We start from the raw sequence: 23,199 nt of genomic DNA, 5'->3' as shown, positions 1-23,199 counted from the left end.
GAATGCGCCACTATGGCAACATTTTGGCTTTGAGCCAGATGAAGGAGGCAACCCTTGTTTGCACTGATTGAGTAAGCTGCAAAATTTATTTGTAAGGAATAAAAGAAACAACGTGTTACTGTCACTCTGTTGTCCTATGGTCGTTTTTTATTTTAAATGAGTCAATTGCGCCCCCAAGTGGCGAAAATCCGGTATTACCAACTTGATGCGGTTTTTCACAAAAACCGAACCCTTTTTTTTTCTCATACCAACCCAACCCTACTAATTCTTGTTTGACTCTTGACATAATTGTTGAGATACTAATACATTTGTCAAACATTTATAATTCAGTAATAACTGTAGCTTCATGTAAAGTGAATAAATGTGATGTTTCCCAGCTAATCCTCCGCTTGTCTGCGTAAACGACACAGTTAACACGTTTTTTTAACTTATGATTTATTAACAACTGTGTTCTGAGATAGACATGATGCTGAATTTAGCAGCAGACTTCAGTAATAGTAATATAAAGTAGTAGTAAAAGAAACAACTTTTGGCTTTAACTTTCTTATATGATATAAAGGGAGTACAGTAAATCAGTAACACATTCTCAGCCGTGAAGGCAAATTACTTTTGAGAAGAACCAGTGTTGGTGGTTAGCCACCAAGAGTAGCCACTGGGACTAACCACAGACAGTCTATGGAAATAACTAGCTTACTGCCACTTCCGCTATCTCACTGGAAGTTGCGCCCATAATCATTTTGGGCCGTAGTGCTCTCAGGAATAAGGTGGACACTATATCTAGTAACCCTCCATTTTCCATCCAACTGACAAGGCAACTACCTGTTTAAACCGGTAGGAGTCACTGTTGCACTGTCTGTTTCGCAGCAAACGTGCCAGTTCACATTGTTTATCCTGGCAGGACACCATAGCTTTGAGATTTGCTCTGTTTAGGACACCATGTTTTTCAAAGTTTATTCTCTCTTGCCCTGCAAGCTTGAGGATTTTGTTCAGGATGGGATGCCAGCAGCCACTGTGATAGTGAGCAGCGGAGATGTTACTGAGCATTACTGTGAAACAAAACACAGCCAAGGTCTCTATAAAGAAACTGTAAAGAAAAAAATAACACAGAGTTCAGGGGAGGTGTAGAGTGAATCTGGCAACAGGCGTGCAGAGGAAGTGGGGTTTTATATATATATATATATATATATATATATATATATATGTATATATTAGGGGTGACCACGAATAGACGATGATTCGGTGGTTCGATTCGGAGAAGTCTGATTCGACTGCCAGTCTCGCCATCGAATCGTTGCAAAATGTGGTTATGAAACAAGACCATACCATTCTGACTATATGGGGGTGCTCACTGCTGCTGTTGACATAGAATGTATTTGTTTTCTAGTAATTCATGATATATAGCCTATTTTGATACAAACATCACTAATTTCTGTTAATAAAAAATTGAAAATGACGAGTGCGTTTAATCAGTAGGTATAATCATTACTACGCATGAATAAATGACCCAGTTGCTCGATCCAAATAAGCTGAAGTGAGTGAGTGCGCTGCAGGACCATCAGAGCAGCATCGAGGCCTACCGTGATTTACCGTGGCGGAGCGCATAAACAAACACTTTGGAGGAGGTATGTGCTCTCATATCAAAATTTTTTGAAGGATTATTCGTTTACCTGAAGTGTCATGAAACAAATTTCACTGCTGATTGTTTTCTTGATAGACTCTGATTTTTTATTTATTTATTATCACTAGTCTGTCTGACCAGAGGGGGGGGGGTGCTAGCAAAATTATACATAATAAATAATAAATGAACAGTGACATATTTTCAATAAAAAACAATGAGTTGAACGTTCATTTCAAGCTTTTGTAGTACAATAAATTTGCAGCCGGAGAGCGGTCGGCAGTGTTTGATTGGTTTTTTGGAATGGAGGGCTGTCCCCGGCTGGGCAGCGCGTCTGCGCTCATCTAGAGCATCATACCTCGATGAAGTGAAAGGAATAAAGATTAAGATAAAATGATAACCCTTTTACTTTTATTATTATTATCTTATTATGCCAACTGAAGAATTAAATTTGTTTATTTGGGTGTTTTAGCTCTTTTCTCTGGAGTGGAAACTGACGCAAATGAGCTCATCAATGAGGGGGAAAACAACATCTGTCAAATCAGATTCGACTATGAAAATTCTTAGTCGGGCACACCCCTAATATATATATATATATATATGTGTGTGTGTGTGTGTGTGTGTGTGTGTGTATGTATATATATATATATATATATTGTCACAAACTGGCTCAGAGTATGTGACAAGAAGGGAGTCCACACAAAAGATTTACTTAAAACAAGCCGAATTTATTAAACTAAAATTAACTTAAATAATAATCAATGGAGTGTGTAGATCAGCAAAGTCAGTCATGAAAGCCTGCATGGGTGAGTGTCAGGCGTGCTGCAGAGGTGATCAAGGTGCAAACCAAAACTAATGATGCTCAGTGGATGTCAGCTGAAAGGAAGGGAGAGCTAACCAGCAGACAAAGAACCAAAACACGATCACCAGTACTAAACTCACGAACCTCAGCCCGATGATCATACTTCTTTTTCATTTTAACTTGTGAAGCAGCTAACATTTGATTTGCCAACTCCCCTGCAGAATACAGCCGGTGCTTAAAGTCATTTACATAATCAATAAGGTTGGTGGGTGGGTCTGACCCCTTCCACCCATCCTTAAACAGAGACAAACACTGTGGCCAAACACTAAATCATTTGGGCTAAACCCTGTACTTTCTTGCACTACCTCCCGTGCAGCCAAAAGCAACCAGGGTAGCCCCTCCTCCCAGTCCCCAACCAGCTCAACACAATATGCCCGCAAAAGAGACTTGAGAGTTTGATGGAAACGCTCCAGAGCCCCTTGACTCTGAGCGTGATAAGCTGTGGACCTGTGGATTTGCAGGCTGTGGGGGGTAAGTTGTGACAGTTAGGTTATGGTGTACTTTTTTCATTAGCTTTCTAATATGTAAACATTATTTTGTTGTTGGAACGGAGATCCTGTGCGACCCCCGTCTTATGGGGGGGGGGGGGGGGGGTAATCAGGGAAGTGGCAGCACCTGAGCTCAGTGAGCCTTTAAAAGCTCTGGCTGCTCACTGCTCTTTCTCTTCTCCTTCCTGAGGCAGCATTTGGTTTTGGGTTTGGTTTTGTCACTCATGCCCTCACCTACACCACTGACTTTACTGATTGCAAACGCCATGTTTAGTTAGGTTCTTTTTCGTACGTTTATTCTTTAGTAAATAAAATCCTTTAATTGGCTTTCCTTGTGTATGTGTCTCCCTCTTTGTCATGGCCGTGCGGCCCGGTTCATGACAATATATATACATAGATATTTATATATGGAAATACACATACACATGCTATACCTGCCTACCTCAGGCATGAGCAAATACAATCCTGGTAGAGTCATACTAGCTTGGACATCACTGGGTCAACAAGGTCTGCATCAGTTGCTAGGAAACCAGGGCAATCTGATGAGACATGGGCTACTGGAACAAGACATACATGGACAAGGGCGGAGAACACTGAAGTGATGGAATGCTACTATACAAGCAATCCCAAAGAGAGGGATATATGTAGACAATGTGGGACCTATGGATACATCAAATCCCACAATCAAAAACTGCTGACCAAAGACTGGCCATCCGGCTGAAGAGATACACCAAAGAAGTAGAAGCCAGGATAATAAACAGAATGTCCTCCACCAAGGTGTTCTCTCAGTGGCAGGGAAATAACAGCAGGTCAGACCCACCAAGACCTGAGATGGAAACATACTGAAAGGGCATACGGGAAAGAGAAGCATCACACAACACTGATGCCCAATGGCTAGTGGACTTTAAAGCTGGCCACAGCAACCTCCCTGAACAAGAACCAGTAACCATCTCAATGGCAGACATCCAGGAAAGAGTGTCAAAGATGAAGAGCTGGACAACACCGGGCCCTGATATGATCCATACATACTGGCTAAAGAAGCTAACTGCACTCCATGAACAGAGCAGAACACATGGCCCACCCAGAATGGTTGACACAGGGCAGGACAGTCCTGATCATGAAAGACCCCCAGAAGGGAACCATCCCATCCAACTATGGACTGATAACCTGTCTCTGCACAACATGGAAGCTCCTGTCAGGCATCATAGCGGCTAAGATAACTAGGCATATGGTCCAATACATGAGCAAGGCACAGAAAGGAATTGGCTGTAACATCAGAGGATACAAGCACCAGCTACTCGTCGACAGAGCAATCACCCGAGACTGCAAGAGCAGGGAGACCAACCTGTGTACTGCCTGGATTGACAAGAAAGCCTACGACTCAATGCCACACATCTGGATACTGGAATGTCTGGAACTATACAAGATCAACAGGACTCTAACGGACTTCATAAAGAACTCCAGGGGAATGTGGAGGATGACCCTAAAGGCCAACTCAAAGCCAATTGTCCAAGTCAACTGCGGCATATACTAAGGGGATGCACTGTCATCACAGTTGTTCTGTATAGGCCTGAATCCCCTCTGTCACATCATCAAGAAGACTGGCTAAGGATACCAACTCTGAAGTGGGGTAACCATCAGCCATCTGCTCTACATGGATGACATCAAGCTGTGTGCCAAGAATGAGCGAGAAATCGACTCACTGATACACACCACCAGGATCTACAGCAAGAACATAAGGATGTCATTCGGAATAGACAAGTGTGGTCGGTTATTTGTCAGTAGGAGCACTCGGGGCACTGGCCCCCAAACTGGGAGAGTGGCTCCGGCAGATTCCAGGAACAACATCTGAAGCCTCAGCCCAGAAGTGTGCAGTCCTAGGCACAGCTAAGATACTGCGCAGAACCCTCAAACTCCCAGGCCAGAGGACCCGAGCTTGAGGATGATACAGATACCACATATATATTTATATATATATACACACCACACCCATGGGGCTAGCTGCTAGCATCATGGTTCAATTGCCAGAAAAATGTTTCTTTATCTTTTCAAATATCAAATATATATATATATATATATATACATATATGATATTAATATATATATATATATGTAGGTTAATATAATATGCTCAAAGTTTATTATCACATTTTTGCACAATGACGCCAAAATTGAACTGTCTACCCCAGCTTTGAATTTTCTTTTAATGCCGAGCAATTACATATAAAATGTCTTTGTGTAATTTTCAACACTATTCAGCATCATCTCCAGCATCACGGATAACCAATATTAAGAATCTTATACAGTACGCATGTGCACCTGCTTTTTTTGTTGCATCGGAAACTTACCGTCTAAGATCAGTCATTTTCAGTAAACAGGGCTCTAGTCTAAAAGTGTAGTTTAGGACATCCTCATTGGCTTTATTTTCCACTACTGATCAATTCTACAATTATTTCCCATTAAAAAAAATTTATATCCGTCACGTAAGAGGTCACCTTTTGTCTTAAGTCAACCTGATTAGCTGAACCAATATATCAATGTGTGTCAGACCTGTTAGGTATGTGCTCCAGCCTGTGTTTGGGCAGTATGGTCACTGCTGGACTTCTGACGGATCCAGCCGCACTTCCTCTGTTCAGGTCCGCTCTAGACGCTGATTGGGTGATGGTGCGGATGCTGTTTCCACGAGGAACAGGAGAATTGAAGTTTGTGACGCTGCTGTTCCGCTGGGGAGATGGAGTGTGAGCTGAGGCATCCTGGCTTGTGATGTCACTCTCTTGCTGATCTGGTTTTTTGTCTGCTGCAGCCTCTGGAGCCTGAAGTCTCGCTAAGGTTGGGTTAAATGTTACAGGGTGATGGGTCACGAAACTACAAGAAATAATGGAACACACACAGGAGAGCTCAAAAAAACAGCAGGGATACCTGCAGCCATGTGGAAGACTTTCTTCTTGTCCTCGGTCCGCTCCTAAATAGATTAAAGAAAAATTCCACGTAAATTATAATCTCCATGTTTGCTGGAAAAAAAAATGAATACATAAATGATTATTTTGTTAACAAAATTGTTGTAAATGAATGCTGTGTCAATAAAAACAAAAACAATTTTATCAATTTTGTAGCCATTAGATAGTGTGTCTATCAAAGGAGGGCACTGGATTTTTTAATATCTGCTCAGTCCATATTTTCAGGACCAAACTCAAGGTATCTATCACAAAAATATTTGTTGTAAAAAATAATTAAAAATGAAACAAACAAACAAAGAACAACAACAAAATAAGCTGTGATTCTAAAATATTAATATCTGTTAAGTCTTTCCTACAGAATAAGATTGTATGTGTTCCCTCTCTAAATTCAAAGGTTTTTGCGAGTCTGTGAACACAACACAGGCAGAGTACTCCGTGAGTTCTTTATTATTTCCTCAGCAGTAGTTTGTGACTCACAGGGTGGAAAGTTGATCTCTTGATCTGTTCACAGCTGATCTGATCGATGGATGAAAGGAGCAGCAGCTGCAACTGAATGCAAACTTTTTGACCCAGCTGAATGAATGGTTAAATTTCACTGTCAGTGCTGCTACATCTCTGCCCGAGTGCGCTCTCTGTCCCATATTGTAAATAACCAAATGGTATATATAGTATATTCCAACAACACCCCTGATGAATTGTACAGCTCCAAATATTATTATTTGTGATGGCAGTTGTTATAATCAAGGCGGGCCACCACAAATAAATGAATGTGTGGGAAACCCTTCTGTTTTGGCATTCAAAGTACAGTATTGTTCTGCCCTAGTGTATTGTATCCACAAAGACCTTTTTATGCTCAAAATAATTTGCAAAGCTCCAGTGAATAAATATATTTAACTAGTCAAACTTTCCATACCGTATTCATCTTTATTCATCTTTTTTTTTTGTAGTTTACTAGAAGTTAGTGTCACCCTGGCTCACTCAACAAAAAAGTCAATGGGATTTTTCCACTGGATTTTGCATTATTGCAAAAGCTGTATATGATACCTATTCTTTTTTTTTTTCAGATAATCTCACAATTTCAAATCTTCACAGTCAATTTAAGGATTTTTAAAGCATAAATGCAATCACTGCTCAGCCTCCCTGGGAAAGTTTATCCTAGGGTGCTGGAAAGGAGGCTCCAACTGATTGTTGAGTCTTGGATTCAGAAGGAGCAATGCATATTCCGTCCTGATTGTGGGACAGTGGACCAGCTCTTTACCCTTGCAGGGCTGCTGGAGGGGTTGTGGGAGTTTGCACATCCAGTCTACTTATGCTTTGTGGACTTAGAGAAGGCTTACGACCGCATTCTAAGGGGAGTCTTGTGGGGGGTTGTGAAGGGGGTTGTGTGGTTAGCAGTCGGCTGCAGGAGAGAGAGATGTGGGGGGATGGCTCAGGAGAGTAGTGGCAGGTGCGTTGATTGGGACTGCTGCTGATTAATCTGACTACTCTTTCTCCCCTTTTTATGTAGTAGTGTGCTGGTCCTGGAGAGACGTCTGTTTCCACAGGAAGGAAACCTCTGTCTGTGTGTTGGTTCAGTTTAAAACGTAACCTTCTGAAGAGCATGTGCCGCAGGAGCTATATATGTAACGATTTTTATTTCATTTATTCTAATTAATCTTTTCCATAATAATAGATTCATCTTTTATATCTTTTGTATGTATTGTTTTTTGTTCTTATCTGACATTTGAGTCTGTAATAAAATTTATCATTATTATTAATTCAACACATGGCTGCTCACCTCCTTTCCACCACATGAACCACTAACAAACCCACCTTGGTTTTTGAAATACTGGGTGACATACTGTCGACCCTTTGCTTCTTTCTCCTCTCTTGGCTTTCTTTCTTTCCGTTTTTGGCTACCTGATTTTTTAGGCATATTGCCATCTCCACCTCCTTACACGCTGTCTGTGACAAATCACCGGCGCACTGCAGCTGATCCAGTCGGACTGAACCATTTTATGTAAATAGAGAGGGGGGGCGTTAATGTTTCCAGTTAATGTTACCAGTACATTGTAAATAAAATATATTTGTGATTTTAAGTTAGTTGATAACTTAGTGCCATATTATTTTTTGTCAGTATTATAATTTTATTAGGGGCCTCTCTGGGCCCCTCTTAATCATGGGCCCCTAGAATCCTTCTCCTTTTTCCCCCCTTTTCGGCGCCCCAGGGACCAAGTGATAAAAATTGATGGTCATTTGGCACACCCTGATGCAGTGCAAACCTATCCACACTTCTCATTGGTTAGGCACAAATTATATAGAGAGATTCGTGACACTCAGACAGGAGAAGAAATTTCCCAGTTGTTGGTGCTGAAAAGCCGCCGGGAAATAGTTTTCCCGATGGCTGGGCACATGGGGTTTGACAAAACACTAGACCAGATAATGGCCCAATTCTATTGGCACGGCATTCGGGGAGATGTGCACCGTTGGCGTGCATCTTACCCTGAATTGCACCAATTACCACTCATTGAGGTTCCATTTGAGCGTATTGGGATGGACCTCATCGGGCCATTTCACCGGAGTGCACGTGGATATCACTTTGTGTTCTGGTGGATTATCCAACGCAATATCCAGAAGCAGTGCCCCTGCACACTGTCTCTGCAAAGAGTGCTGCACAGGCGCTGTTTCAGGTCATCTCCCGAGTTGGGATCCCAAGGAAGATCCTAACTGACCAGGGCACCTCATTTATGTCACGCACACTAAGGGAACTGTACGGGCTACTGGGTATCAAGTCAATTCAGACTAGTGAGTACCACCCTCAGACTGACGGCCTTGTCGAGCGTCTGAACAAAACCTTGAAGTCCATGGTCCGTAATTTTGTATATGAAGATGCCTGCAATTGGAATAGGTGGTTAGATCCTCTGTTGTTTGCAGTGTGGGAGGTACTCCAGGCCTCCACGGAATTTTCTCCCTTTGAGCTGCTGTTTGGCAGAAAACCACGTGGGGTTCTAAACCTGGTTAAAGCAAGCTCGGAGGTAGGTCCAAGCCCAAGCAAAAACAAAGTTCAATACATCCTGGACCTTAGAGCGAATCTCCACACACTCAGGCAGTTATCACGGCAGAATTTGCTCAGAGCCCAGGAACGTCAACAACGCCTTTACGACTCCCCGGCCTAAGTCGGGCGGTGGGGGTATGTGGAGGGGGACGTGGTTAGCAGTCGGCTGCAGGAGAAAAACAGAGGTGTGGGGGGATGGCTCAGGAGACTAGTGGTAGGTGAGCTGACTGGGACAACTACCATTTCTTTCCCCGTTAAAGGTTTTTTTTGTCATACGGATTTACTGTTAATTTATCACGTTGATCTGTTCTGTACAACATCTATTGCTCGTCTGTCCGTCCTGGAAGAGGGATCCCTCCTCAGTTGCTCTTCCTGAGGTTTCTACCATGTTTTTTTCCCCGTTAAAGGTTTTTTTGGGGGGAGTTTTTCCTTATCCGCTGTGAGGGTCCAAAGGACAGAGGGATGTGGTATGCTGTAAAGCCCTGTGGGGCAAATTGTTATTTGTGATATTGGGCTTTATAAATTAAATTGATTGATTGATTGATTGATTGACAGCTGCTGCTGATTAATCTGACTGCTCTTTCTCCCCTTTTTATGCAGTAGTGTGCTGGTCCTGGAGAGACGTCTGCTTTCCACAGGAAGGAAACCTCTGCCTGTGTGTTGATTCATTTTAAAACGTAGCCTTCTGAAGAGCATGTGCCGCAGGAGCCGGGCAGCTGCAAGCAAATGCGATTTATTATTTAATTTAATGATTGTTGTTCGGAGCAGACAGCCTGAATAAAACACTGCAAACCAATCGGGGGATCTGTGTGTCTATGCTGGGGAGCTCATGATTGAGCAAGACGGCTATAGGGGTATTGCGGGAATACCTGGTACCAGGGTCACTGCTATGAGCCATCCAGTCCTTGTGCAACCAAAGTGAGAGCTACGTCCGCATACTTAGTACAAAGTCAAACATGTTCTCAGTGGGTGTTGGCCTCTGCCAAGGCTGTCCCTTGTCTCAGATTCTGTTCATAATATTCATGGACAGGATCTCAAGGTGCTGCCAGGGGGAGGAAGGGGTCCAGTTTGGTGACCTCAGAATTGCATCTCTGCTTTTTGCAGATGATGTGGTTCTGTTGGCTTCATCACACCATGACTTACAGCATGCACTGAGGCGGTTTGCAGCCGAGTGTGAAGTAGTTGGGATGAGAGTCAGCAGCTCCAAGTCTGAGTCCATGGTTCTTTGCCGGAAAATGATGATTTGCCCCCTCTGGGTTGGGAGTGAGTTGCTGCCCCAGGCGAGGGAGTTCAAGTATCTCGGAGGCTTGTTCACAAGTGAGGGTAGAAGTATGAGATGGATTGGCAGTTTTCCCGCATCACTGCAGACTGTGGCCCAGACTGTCGTGGTGAAGAGAGAGCTGAGACGAAAGGCAAAGCTTTCGATTTACTGGTCCGTCTACATCCCAGCCCTCACCTATGGTCATGAGCTATGGGCAATGAATGAAAGAATGAGGTCACAGATACAAGCGGCCAAAACAAGTTTTGTCAAAAGGGTGGCTGGACTCAACCTTAGAGATTGGGTAGAGAGCGCGGACATCCAGAGGAATCTTGGGGTAGAGCCACTGCTCCTTTGCGTTGAAAGGGGTCAGTTAAGGTGACAGGGGCATCTGATCAGGATGCCTCCTGGGCGCCTCTCGTTGGAGGTGTTACGGGCATGTCCCACTAGTAGGAGGCCCCGGGGCAGACCCAGAATACACTGGAGGGATTACATATCTTGTCTGGCCTGGGTACGCCTCGGAGTCCCCCAGGAGGAGCTGGAAAGCATTGCCAGAGAGAGGGACATCTGGAATGCTTTGCTTGGCCTGCTGCCCCTGCGACCTGGCTTCGGTTAAGCGGTTGAAAATGGATGGATGGATGGAAATGTAATCACCAGAAATAAAGAGCTAATGTTTGATATAAACAAACTACACCACAGTCGCATGACGTCAATGTCACCACCAAAACACGGCTGTAGAGACATCTTTTGTTTGATGGTGCTAGTCTCATTTAGCAACTTGTTAGCAGGCACCATTTAAAGACATGTAAAAGCTTAAAAATTCAGGAGTTGGGGATTTACTGATTTCTTTTTTATTTTGAAGAACAGTACATGAAAACCTCTTAAACTTGTCTCAACCACGGACTTATTTTTTGGCATTTTACCAAGGACCCATTAAAAACATATATACATATATATATATATATATATATATGTATATATATATGTATATATATATAAAACTTCAAGAAAGGGGACCGGAAGGGCAAAATTACTAATTTTGGGTTTTAGGGACTAATTTCTGCAACACTATTGGCTACTAGGCACTCTATGTGCTGAGAGGGATGTAGACATATTTTAGTTCAGTGCTACAAAGTATACATGTTGAAAATGATCATTGCCTGATTCGCTCTGAGAACGATTCATCAGAAACTCACAGTCTGGAGCTGCATCCTCAGCTGATTGTTGGTGAATTTGAGGGATCTGGCAATGGCCTGGAGATAGTATATCAGCATGCTAAAAAACAGGGACAAAAGTCAAGATGGCTTCTTGATATAGAAGTGTATGTAAGTGTGTGTGTGTGTGTGTGTGTGTGTGTGTGTGTGAGAGAGAGAGAGAGAGAGAGAGAGAGTGTGCAGTCTTACAACAGAAGCAGCAATGCTGGCAGCACTACAACAGGGCTAGTGACATAACTCATCACTTTACTGAACCACAGGGGGAAGTCACTGGCCACGGTCTCGGAAATTATGTCATATATTTTCTCTTGACCACTGAAACACACATTTTAAGCAACATTTAAACTCAATATTAACACACACAGTGAAGGGGGCTGCCAGTTATTGCTTGCCTGTGTCCAGACCTTTGAATCCACCCACTCCACTAAGTTCAAGTTGACTGATTCTGATCTGGCATGGCAACATGAAACAGGGGTTTCTTGGTTGAAATATAAAACAACCAAAATTCAAATGCTGTCGCTGAACTTTGCGTTCTTTTATAGTTTCCTTAACAGCCACAACGGAATCTACAAAAGAGGGAGGGGTTTATTACATCAGTGACAGCATTCCAGTTTTGCATTGGTGCAAGACTTTGGAGCCACTTCTTTTTATATTAATGGGGCAATGAGGCAGTTCCACAATAACTATGATGTAGATACATACACATCCAGTCACCTATCTGTAGGCTTCGCTAAATTTGTGCTAAATTTATGCTATTATGTCTATTTTGCAAGTGTTGGTGGGGCTTTTTGTGGATGGCTTTAGATGGTTGTGGCATGTGGCTGTGAGTCACTCATTGGCATGAGAAAATAAACTCACCAATCTGTAAATTCTCCTCCTGCCAACTTCTAGATAGCTAGCTGCTAGCTTGCCAGGTTGAGGTTTCCAAATGTAAGCATCAGTAAACATTTAGAATAGATGTAGAGGATGGGCACCAGCTGAACTAGCATTGTGCTAGCCATTGTACCGGCTTTGGATAATAAACTGAACAACCTCCATACTGCATCAGTTTCCAAAGGGATATAAGATAAGTTATAAGTGTTATCCTATTTTTCCATATGCCGATCTGACTGTTGATCGCGGCTATGGCTGCTATGACTGCTACTGCTATGGCTGTTGACGTCAGGATGTGTGGACAGTTGAATCATTCTACAACCAAAAATTATGGATTACCAGAACCATCAAAAAACATGGACAATTATAGAACAGCAGCCAAAAAAAGTAGTGAATTACAGTGCACAAGTTAAAGGAGCTGTGTTGTTTCACCTTTGGCTTTTTTAAAAATCTAAATATGCATATTGGTTTTCCTTGTTACTAGTCTCCAAAAAGTTCATGGCTCTGTCTCATGCTTGTTTGGTCCAAGATAGCTAACGTTATATCATGATACATGACCAAAAAGGGCAGGTCCGACATAGGTCTGACCTGTTATCTCTGATATTATATTATAATTGTAACCACATCAGTTTATTACTGGCTCTGATTATTATTCAGGCGGGACTTAAGAGTTAGGTAAAAATCCATCAAACATGGACTTATATGCCAAAATGCCTTGCCGTTTGCCTCAGTGATTTACATTTGTACCAACATTAAATCAAATGTTAGCCTACAATATTAGTAAGCACTGCAGAAGCATCTTGCTCCACGAAAGAATAACAAAAAAAAAAAAAAAAAAAGTCAGTTCTTAGCTTTTTATCACACAATATTTTCAGGTTATAGTGGAAATTTTTCTTGTGAAAAAAAAGAAAAGAAAAGAAACATCTCTTACTATACCAATATACTATTTATTTTATTACATGATGTGATAAAATATTGTTTTAATGAGAAAGTAATGTGTATTTGTATATTTAAAATTATTTTATTTAATATTTAATGTTCAAACTCATAAGCTTCTACACTTATACGCTCATTCTGAATTTGATGTCTGCAATATGTTCCAAAAAATTGGGGACAGGACCTTTTCTTTTAAAAACACGCAGTAAGCAATTTGGAACTGAGGACACTCATTGTTTAAGTTTTGAAAGGGAAATTCTTTCACATTCTTTCTTGATATATGACTTCAGTGTCTCACCAGTCAAGGGTCTCTTTTTTCCTTTTTTGCAATTCATAATGTCCCACACATTATTAATGGGAGACAGGTCTGGATTGCAGACAGGTCTGTCTAGTACCTGCAATCTTTTACTATGAAGCCACGCTTTTGTAACATGTGCAGAATGTGTCTCATTGTCTTGGAATTAGCAAAGACTTCCCTGAAAAAGATGGATTCTGGATCGCAGCATATGTTGTTCAAAAAACAATGTAAAACGTGGGTTCGTCAGACTACAACACACTTTTCCACTTTGTGTAAATCCATCTCAGATGAGCTTGGGTACAGAGAAGTGGGCGCTGTCTCTGGGTGTTTTTGATGGCTTTCACCTTGCATGCTAGAGTCTGAACTTGCATATACAGATGCAGAGATGAACCGTGTTTACCAAAGTGTTTCTGAGCCCATGTGGTAATATCCTCTATACAGTCATGTTGGTTTTTAATGCAGTCTGAGGGATCAAGGACCACAATTTAGTGCTGTTATTCAGCCTTACCCCTTACGTGCAGAGATTTCTACGGGTTCTCTGAATCTTTTGATAATGTAATGGATTATAGATGGTAAAATCCCTAAAATTCTTCAAACTGTGCGTTGAGAAATGTTGTTCTCAAACCTTTGGCCTGTTTGCCCACAGTTTTTCCAACGTAAACCTTGCTTTTGAACAACTAAGCCTTTCAAGGATGCCCCTTTCATACCTATTAATGATACTATCATTTGTTACCAATTAACCTGTTTACCTGTAGAATGTTCCAAACAGATGTTTTTGAGCATTCACCAACTTGCTGTCCCTGTCCCAACTTTTTGTATTAACATTAAGCATTTCACAAGATAAATAGTATATTGTTCTGACGAGAAAAGTTCCTTTTTTTTTTTTTTTCTTACAGGAAAAGTTTCTTAACTTGATAAGTTTATATGATGTAATAATTTCGAAATATCTCGTTACATCATGAAAATATCCTGTAAAAACATGAAAACATCTTGTTATAACAAGAAATTTTTCAAGTTATTATCTGATACTGATCTTTTTATTTATTTATTTTTTCTGGCATGGCAGCAATACAATTCTGTACTAGCCAAACGTTGGCTAATCAAAGTGCAAATGCTAACTTGCTAACTTCATGAACAAAGTAACAAGTACCGGTAAGTGATGAAGGTCCAGCTGTATAATAATTTGGCGATCAGTGCCACCTCCTTAAAATAATAGTAAACATTATCTAATGTCATTCTCCTGAATATTATTAAATATCATTAACAGTTTGAAGTTTGGTTAGTTATTGATAATGTTATACATTTAGCCTGCAATACTATCTGCAAATAGTGGGTAGCATTAGCTTTCTTGGACCCAATATGGGCTTTAATTGAGTTGATCAGCTGCTGGACCGAGCCATGATTTCTTTGGAGACCAATAACAAGGAAAACCCATGTGCACATTTATATAAAAACAACAGTCAACATCATGTCATGTCATATTTCAGTCACAGGTGAAACAACACAGATATGATGGATTATAGTGGGACTTGTCATGCCCACCCTATTCACTTTTTTAGAAGTTGCAAAATTCAGATGCTGTTATTGACATAATTACTCTTTCTTTTGTAGGTTCCTTGACAACTACGAAATCAGCAAACATTTTAATAGGAAATACAAAGGGACCTATTTAGAATGTTTATGTTGTCAAATTTTGAACTGTTCTGCTTTTACCTGAATGGTCCACAGTGCTGTGATGGTCTGTATCTGACTATGGCAAAGATGGTGGGCAGCATACACAGAAACAGCATGAAAAGCAGCATTGCCAGGTAGAAATTGTTTGATCTAAAAAAAAAGGCAAAACAAAAAGAACATGGATGTTTTAAAATTAACATTGACATGTTCACATTCATGTAGTTTCAAACATTTGCTCTACTGGTGCTTTTAGAGCAAACAGTTGATCAATTCAGCAAAACGCAGCAGATATTTAAGTGAATGTGGGTTAACTAGCCTCGGTTACTGCAATCCATTCATTGGGTCGAAACCCAATTACTCCTCTAGTGCTTCTTTTGACAGTGAGTGAGTGTGATGACAACATCTCCTGACTACACTGGGTATGTTTACATGCACACAAATATTTGCCCATGATTCTAAATAAGACAATATTCTGAATTTAATATGTTTCATGTAAACAACATATTCCATTTGGATTTTCTCATTTAGCCATTTTTCCGCATTTAGCAGTTTCCGATTAAGCCATGTGGGATATGCCGGTATAATTTGGGTTTTAATAGCATACTTTGGACATGTATACTGCCAATTCAAAATATGCATCTTAACTGGGGTTTTTATCTTGTCTGATGGACACATTGTACACAAACCCACTTGCCAACAGTTTGCACGGCTGGTGTAGATATGCATGCCCAAAAGAAAAGCCCACATTTCTGGTCCGAAACGGAAACAAACCTACTGTTAAACATTATGAAAGATGTGGATATCAACAGCTTTGTAGATATGTACAAATATCACAAGAAGGCTGTCCTTTTCAAGAAGGTGGTTGAAGGAATGAAAGAGGAAGGCTTTGTTCACACACACCCAATCCACCAACGGTATGAAAACTTAAAGAAAATTGGGCAAAGAAACAAAATGACAAGCTGCTCCAGCCATTCCACTCCTCTATATTTTGGCATTATAATCAACATGTTAGGGCACATTGAGGAGAGTGTAAACAAAGAAATAATCATTTTCATTAGCCAAGGAAGAAGTTCAGTAGGAATATTGTCTTCTCTGTACTAAAGGCAAAAACTGGAATATTTTGTGCATGTAAACATAGTGACTGCCATGAGTACAGCAACTGAAGCAAGAAAGGGGACTCCACAGTGCACTGGCATTTCATCACTGAACTTAGATTGAAATACTCTTTAAAAAAAATTCTGATATCAAAATCAAGATTTTATATCATGGCATGACATCTTAGTAAAACTCAGGGACAGTCTCATGGATAAGACATAAGATTGCACTGATACATATTTGATCTAAATGAATCAAACAATGAGTCCAACAATGAATCAAATGCCTGTTTTGTGCAATGTGAAAGAGATGACTGGTGGTGGTGGTGGTGAACCCACACAGAATTATCACTTATTTTTTTTAAACTTTGGTCAGGCTAGCTTTTTCCCTCTACCTCCAATCTTTATGCTAAGCTAGGGTAACTATGTTGTGATTCCAGCTCTGTGTTTAACACACACATTTTTTAGGAAACACATGTTTGCCAGGAACACTAGACTACTTCAATGGTAAATGGACTAGACTTTTATAGCCCCTTTCTAGTATTCCGACCACTCAAAGCACCTTTTCACTGTGAGTCACATTCACTCATTCATACACACATTCACACACTGGTGGCCAAGACTACTATACATGGTGCCCCCTACTACTCAGTTAACCATTCACACTTACTCACACATCGATGGAACAGCCATCAGGAGCAATATGGGGTTCAGTGTCTTGCCCAAGGATACTGGAGGAAGGCTGGAGGAGCCAGGGATCAAACTGCCAATCTTACGATTAGTGGACGACCTGCTCTACCTCCTGAGCCACAGGAGGTAGAGCCACAACAATGCTGAATTGAAATATACATCATGCCATCACCATAGGACACTGTGTGACTTGCTGTTGCCTGATCCCTGCAGTTTTTAATGCTCCCTTTAATTGATTTTACTTTTGAGTTTTTAATGCCCTCTTTATAAACCTGATGGTCTGGAGTCTAGTTCTAAACTTATCTTTACCTGGGGCGTCGGTGGCTTACTGGTCGAGCAGGCGCCCATGTACAAGGCTGTCGCCGCAGCAGCCCGGGTTCGAATCCAGCCTGTGGCCCTTTGCTGCATGTCATCCCCCCTCTCTCTCTCCCCCTTTCACGCTTACTTGTCCTGTCCAATAAAGGCAAAATGCCCTAAAAAATATCTTTAAAAAAAACAAACAAACAAACAAACAAAAACTTATCATTACGTGACTTTTAACTGGAGCTGACTTTTACTTCAGGAGAGATTAATGTGGCCGTAGTGCAGGCTCTTTGCTGCTGTCTATAACCTCTTCAGTATCAATGGTAATGAAATCCCCCAATCCAAACTCCCCTCAGAGCCTGTCCTCTCCTGAATTGACCCTTCTCTAAGTCCTGCCCCCAGATGCAGGCTGGCCAATTATAATATAGCATCAGACCAGCTCAGACCAGGGTCCGACACCAGCAAAGCTGTGCTTGACTTTGACACTAATGCAGTCGTTTTACATTTCCTTCATTCTCAGGCTGGTTTGGTTTTGAGCTAAATGTTGTGTCTGGGGCACGTTTATTAATGATAGTTCATTACCTGGAGAGGTTGGAAAAAGACATATGTTTCTTCCCTGTTCCAAAACCAAAATCAAACCCTGAAAAGTGTAGGGTTAGCGAGCTAGGTACTTAAGATATAGTCTACTGAATGTATACACATGCTGCTTTTGCTTTTTAATAATTATAACAATAAAATACCTACCCTGCTGTACAGGAACCTGTGAAGGGTAGCAAGGAAACTTTGCTGGTATTCAACTGGTTGTGTGTCATCGCATTGTGCGCAGATGAATGTTGTTTGACTTCCCCAGGAGATCCTTGCCCATCCATCTGCAGAGGTCTGGGTGCTGGCAGTGGCCACACAACTGGTTCCATATCAGAGAAGTTTCCCTTTATATTCATTGTCTTCTGTTGTGACCACCAGCGGTGTGGGGGTTTACTTTTACACTGTGATCTGTAGTCTAGTCAGGCTTAAGCTTCTAACTATCTTTGTCTATTTAAACTGTTTTTGCTGCTGAGTGAGTACGACACCATGGATATATCCTTCAAGCGCATTGTGTAGACCCCTCTCTCTGCTTCTCTCTGAATCACTATTTTGTTTTTCCAAAAATATTATAATATTTCATCAGGGAGGGCAGTTAGATATAATGTGGTCTCCATGCTTACTCTGACAGCTTGTTGGACCATTACAAAGGGGCGGGGCTTACCGAAAATGTCAATTCCGCCTCCTGCATGTGGAGCCGGCCATCTGCAGTCTGCCTCCAGCACCTTCACCTCATCCACTGGTTCACTATCCCCTTTGTCAGACCCTCCAAAGTGCAAACATCCCTGTTTGTCACTTCCGCAGTTGGAGTCTTAAATTTCTATTAATTTTGATTGTTTTTAGCCTTAACTGATGGTTTCCCCAGCAAGGCCCTGTCCAGCATCCTGGTTCTGTACTGCATAGCCCTGTCTTGAACAGTGCGGGTGCTGCTGGTGCTGGTGTTTGTTTTGGTTTTGTTTCCTTCCCCTGCTTATACATACCTGTACGGGTTACTGAAAAGCATGCAAGACCAAAATATTCCTACAGGCAACACAGAAACAATCTCATCACAGTAAAAAACACCTCTTCAGTCCCCACTGTCAACTCAGCTCTTACTGTTTGCCAAATGTAAAATCCCGTTTTAACAAATCTTTTTATCTGCCAGGATTTTATCATCACAGATTAATCTTTTTATAATAACAAAGTATTGGATAAATCCTGATGAACATGCCCTTCTCATTCAGTTTTCACCCCCAGAATATGCATTTCTCCAGCAGCCAAGACTAACATTGTGAGGGGGCAGCCTTGCAGTGATACACAACAAAGCTATTGGCTGTACTCCAGCCCCCCCCGCTCAAGGCCCTACTCCTCTCTCCTGACCCTAAACCCTACCACATTGACTCTCTCCTGCCCCCTAAATTCACTCTCTGTTCCTCGTTTCTGTCGAGGCTTTACTTCCTCACACATATTTTTTAATTCCAATAATTATCAGAGCCTTGATGCGGAGGAGCTTGTCAGTGTTTTTAATATTTCTTGAACAGTGTCTCCCCTGCATCTCTCAAACATCTGATGCTCACTTGTCAGTGTTATGTTAAAGAATCAAAGTGTATATTGTGATCTTTATCTTTGAAGCTATTATAATTATGTACAACAGAGAATTACAGCTACAGTAAAAGAGTTCGAGAATAAACTTGTGATATAAAATATTTAAAAAAAAAACTGTACATACATATCACCTCAAAGAACACTGCTGCCCAAGGAATGAGTTTACTTTTTGAATTAATACCATGAACTCATCAAAAAATAATGCCATTAAGGATGCAGAACACAGCCATGTTAAAGATAGCCATAATTGCAATAATAATACACCAAAGCATAAAGTGTGAAGTGTGTCCTAAAAAATAAATAAAATAAAAAGATAGCCTAGTATGTAATATCACTATTCATCAGATTGATCATCAGGCTGAAATTTTAGCTAATTAAATGCATGTAGCAAACTTAATAAAGCATCCAATAACAAATATCAGAGCTAGATAATTATAGGCTGTTCTCAAAAAAGGTTCATACATTTTCCTACGAAAAGCAATGCACCCAAACTCAGACATATCCCACATATTTTGAAAGGCTGCGATCACATGACTAATGCACTAATGGTAGTAAACAAGGAAGCGGTCCCAAGCAATATTGTAAGGAGGTGGGTTGAGATAGTGGATGGGTCACAAAAACCTGGACTTTTCCCTAGAGACAACCAATTTTGTAAAATAATGGTGTCTTGTAATCCCATGAGAGATGGGCTAAATGATTTGGCATTTGACACAAAAGGGTAATGAATGAATAAATGCATATATACAGCAGTGTATACCACTAATAAGACTATACACAAATATATTAATAACACACATTCAACCACAAATGTGTCTGTGTCCTTGCATGTCAGACCTGGAGGCTCGGAACACCTGCTGATGGGGAACATTACAGGTGAGGACAGCCCAGCTCCTTAGATACATCAGACCAATCAGCTTCAACACATTGAAGGCAGGAAGACAGGGAGAGAAAAATGCTCCCATCCTGGAGAAAATAAAGAGAAAAGTCAGAACACATATACATACAGCCACTGGGGCCTAGCCCCATATAAAAGACATTACATCCAGTGGCTCACGGTTTCAATTCATTATGTTCATTGCTGCAAGGCGACATTTCTGAAATGAGTTGAGGAAATACAGTGGAGCCAGCCACTGATGTGTGATGGAGAGATTATAGAGGGTCACAGTACTTTAAACAGGGTCATGGAGACTGGTCAGCACTGGCCCCACTATTAACTCTGAGTTACACTTTCTATTACACACACAGTGCCAAGGCCAAGGTGATACAGTAGGAACAAAAAGATCGATACCCTTCATATTAAATCTTCTGTCAAATATTTTAGACAAATTTTCTTACTTACCAGATCATTCCTTGGTTATATATCAGATGCAAAACATTCTCTGCTATTTTGAATTCTCCATATTCAGGCTGAGAAAAGACCAAAATAAAGCATGCATTAATGTGGTGTTGTGGATTTTTTTTCCTCTTTAAGTTTTAAATCATAGGTTCTCCAAATGATGCATTCTATCAAATAATGGTTCAGCAGGCTGCTTTTTGTTTATAAGGTTTTTTTTTATACTGTAACCATATTTGGTGTCAGTAATTTGTGCCACATATTATTGCATTGAAACTCCCCTTCCACTCAAAACCTTTTTTCTTCTATATGCAGAGTTTAACACAAGAAAGCTGTTTTTACAATTATCTGCTTTGTACTCACCTGAAATCTCAGTTGAATGTACCAGCAGAATTTGATTTTGTGACATCTCAATGCATTTGGAAGCCAATTGCAATACAATATGCAACTTGGAGATCAAAGTATCAAAGAGGAGCTACTCTGAAAAATTACTCTGCATCAGTGTGGAGGAGACTGCCGACAACACCACAAAAAGGAGGTCATCTCCTCACACTGTGGAGACCCATCAACTGACTGATGACCTAAATGTGTTTTACTCGCCCATCCCTGCTCCCCCTCACCGGCCCCTACTAATCTATGAAGGTATTATTGGTGAAAAAGGTTTAAGCACCTGTAACAGTAGAATTTGTAGTTGTGTACAGTGATTTGTATGTGTGTAATAATAATTTCCCCTCGGGGATCAATAAAGTATTTCTGATCTGTGAGTATGAGTTGTGTACTTGTACAGTGATTTGTATATGTGTCAGTATGAGTTGTGTACTTACTTTTTTTTCTCTCCACAAATACAACACAACACTTACACATTCACGAAGTCTTAATTACAGGTGCACAAATCCTATTTTACAAGTCACAGATTAAAAAACTGACACGCTCACATTTTTGCTCCTATTGTTGCAGTATATTTGGTGCAAAACATATTTGTGCACCTGTATCAAACAATGTGAAGTTGTGGACAAAATTTGAATATGTGCAAATGTGAATGTGAACTTGTACAAAAAATGTTCAATGTATGTAAAATACTTTCTCAGGAAATTATTTGTATTCCTTTAAAACACAAATACAAATCAATAACTACAACTGCTCGAATCTTCCCCACGAGTCACAGATTCTGTTTCCTTCAACTACAAATCACAAATCGCGCCTCCACTGAGATATTTGGTGAAAAAGGCAGGTGCTGATCTGAAATCGACTGATTCCACAGCCAATCAGAGGAGAGGGGCTTTTGTCCCACAGCCAATCAAATGAGGGGGGGTTTTGTCTACATTGCAGAGTGAGAAGGAGAAGAGTTCCCATCGGTGGTGGATTGGATTTAAACAAACAGCAGCAGAAACAGCGATTTTCAATTTATTCATTCATTCACGGTAGGGTGTGTTTTTAACCACATTAATAAATAAACTCTGACGCGAAGCTGAGAAATTTAGCATCCTGTCACTCTTGCTCCAGCACCCCTAAAACTGATCTAAGCACCCCTAAAAATAAATGAATTATCAATGTTTCCCATTACTCATATAGACTGTGGTGGCCCACATTCTATGTAATCCTCCTGGGTCTCTGTCTCTGATGAACACGGAGACTCAGTTCCGCCCTCTGAAACAGAGGCTAACATTATATCATTATTATTAGCCTCTGTTGCAGTTTACTGTCATTTCTCTCCGGTTGCTACTTTATTTATTTATATAAAAGGTCCGGACACTGAACAGGGGACAGAGTTGCTCCGTCAGTAAGCAGCTACACAGGCAGACACAGAGCCGGTGTTTCGGTTTAAGTGGTGACCGTGTTATATGGTGACTTCACATAGGTGTTCTCATAAGCCTTTAGTGGTTTAATAATTTTTAAATACATACACGTCTGTGTTTAATATCTAAGTTACGCTAAAGTTAAATTGTGTTCAGAAGACTCATTCACCTCTTGTAACGTATCTTGTAATGTGAGAAAGTCAGTAGTTAACACGGTCACCACTTAAACCGAAACACCGAATCCACTGACGCTGGTAGAGAGTAGAGAGTGAATAAAGAGAGGGAGCGATGACAGTAAGAAAGCCGCTGAATCAGATCAATAACACGTTATTAGGGCCCGAGCGACAACGAAGTCGTCCGAGGACCCTATTGAAATCGCGCTGTTTATTAGGGCCCGAGCGACAACGAAGTCGTCCGAGGACCCTATTGAAATCACGCTGTTTATTATTACTATTATTATTATTAGGGCCCGAGCGATGACGAAGTCGTCCGAGGACCCTATTGAAATCGTGCTGTTTATTATTATTATTCTTGCGACATTTCGTGTCCCAATTTCGGCCCTTTCCCAAATTTGAAAATGCTTCTAACTCTCCACATTCGTCCGGCCA

The 23,199-nt window shown here is 41.0% G+C and overlaps 1 protein-coding gene across 1 annotated transcript in view; it reads right to left on the bottom strand.

Annotated features, from left to right (window-relative positions):
- The window catches only part of LOC126388162 (transmembrane channel-like protein 3), a 207,842-nt gene that overhangs the window by 44,649 nt on the left and 139,994 nt on the right, over nucleotides 1-23,199 (bottom strand). Inside the window, exons 15-21 of the mRNA XM_050041079.1 lie at nucleotides 20,802-20,869; nucleotides 20,297-20,425; nucleotides 15,249-15,359; nucleotides 11,618-11,743; nucleotides 11,411-11,489; nucleotides 5,885-5,927; nucleotides 5,516-5,789 (exon numbers count right to left, since the gene is read on the bottom strand). Coding sequence (XP_049897036.1) covers nucleotides 5,516-5,789; nucleotides 5,885-5,927; nucleotides 11,411-11,489; nucleotides 11,618-11,743; nucleotides 15,249-15,359; nucleotides 20,297-20,425; nucleotides 20,802-20,869 — 830 coding nt within the window. The remainder of the gene's footprint in view (nucleotides 1-5,515; nucleotides 5,790-5,884; nucleotides 5,928-11,410; nucleotides 11,490-11,617; nucleotides 11,744-15,248; nucleotides 15,360-20,296; nucleotides 20,426-20,801; nucleotides 20,870-23,199) is intronic.

Source organism: Epinephelus moara, chromosome 1 (assembly GCF_006386435.1).
Source record: "Epinephelus moara isolate mb chromosome 1, YSFRI_EMoa_1.0, whole genome shotgun sequence".
Lineage (NCBI taxonomy): Eukaryota > Metazoa > Chordata > Actinopteri > Perciformes > Serranidae > Epinephelus > Epinephelus moara.
This window is presented reverse-complemented; position numbering and strand designations above follow the sequence as displayed.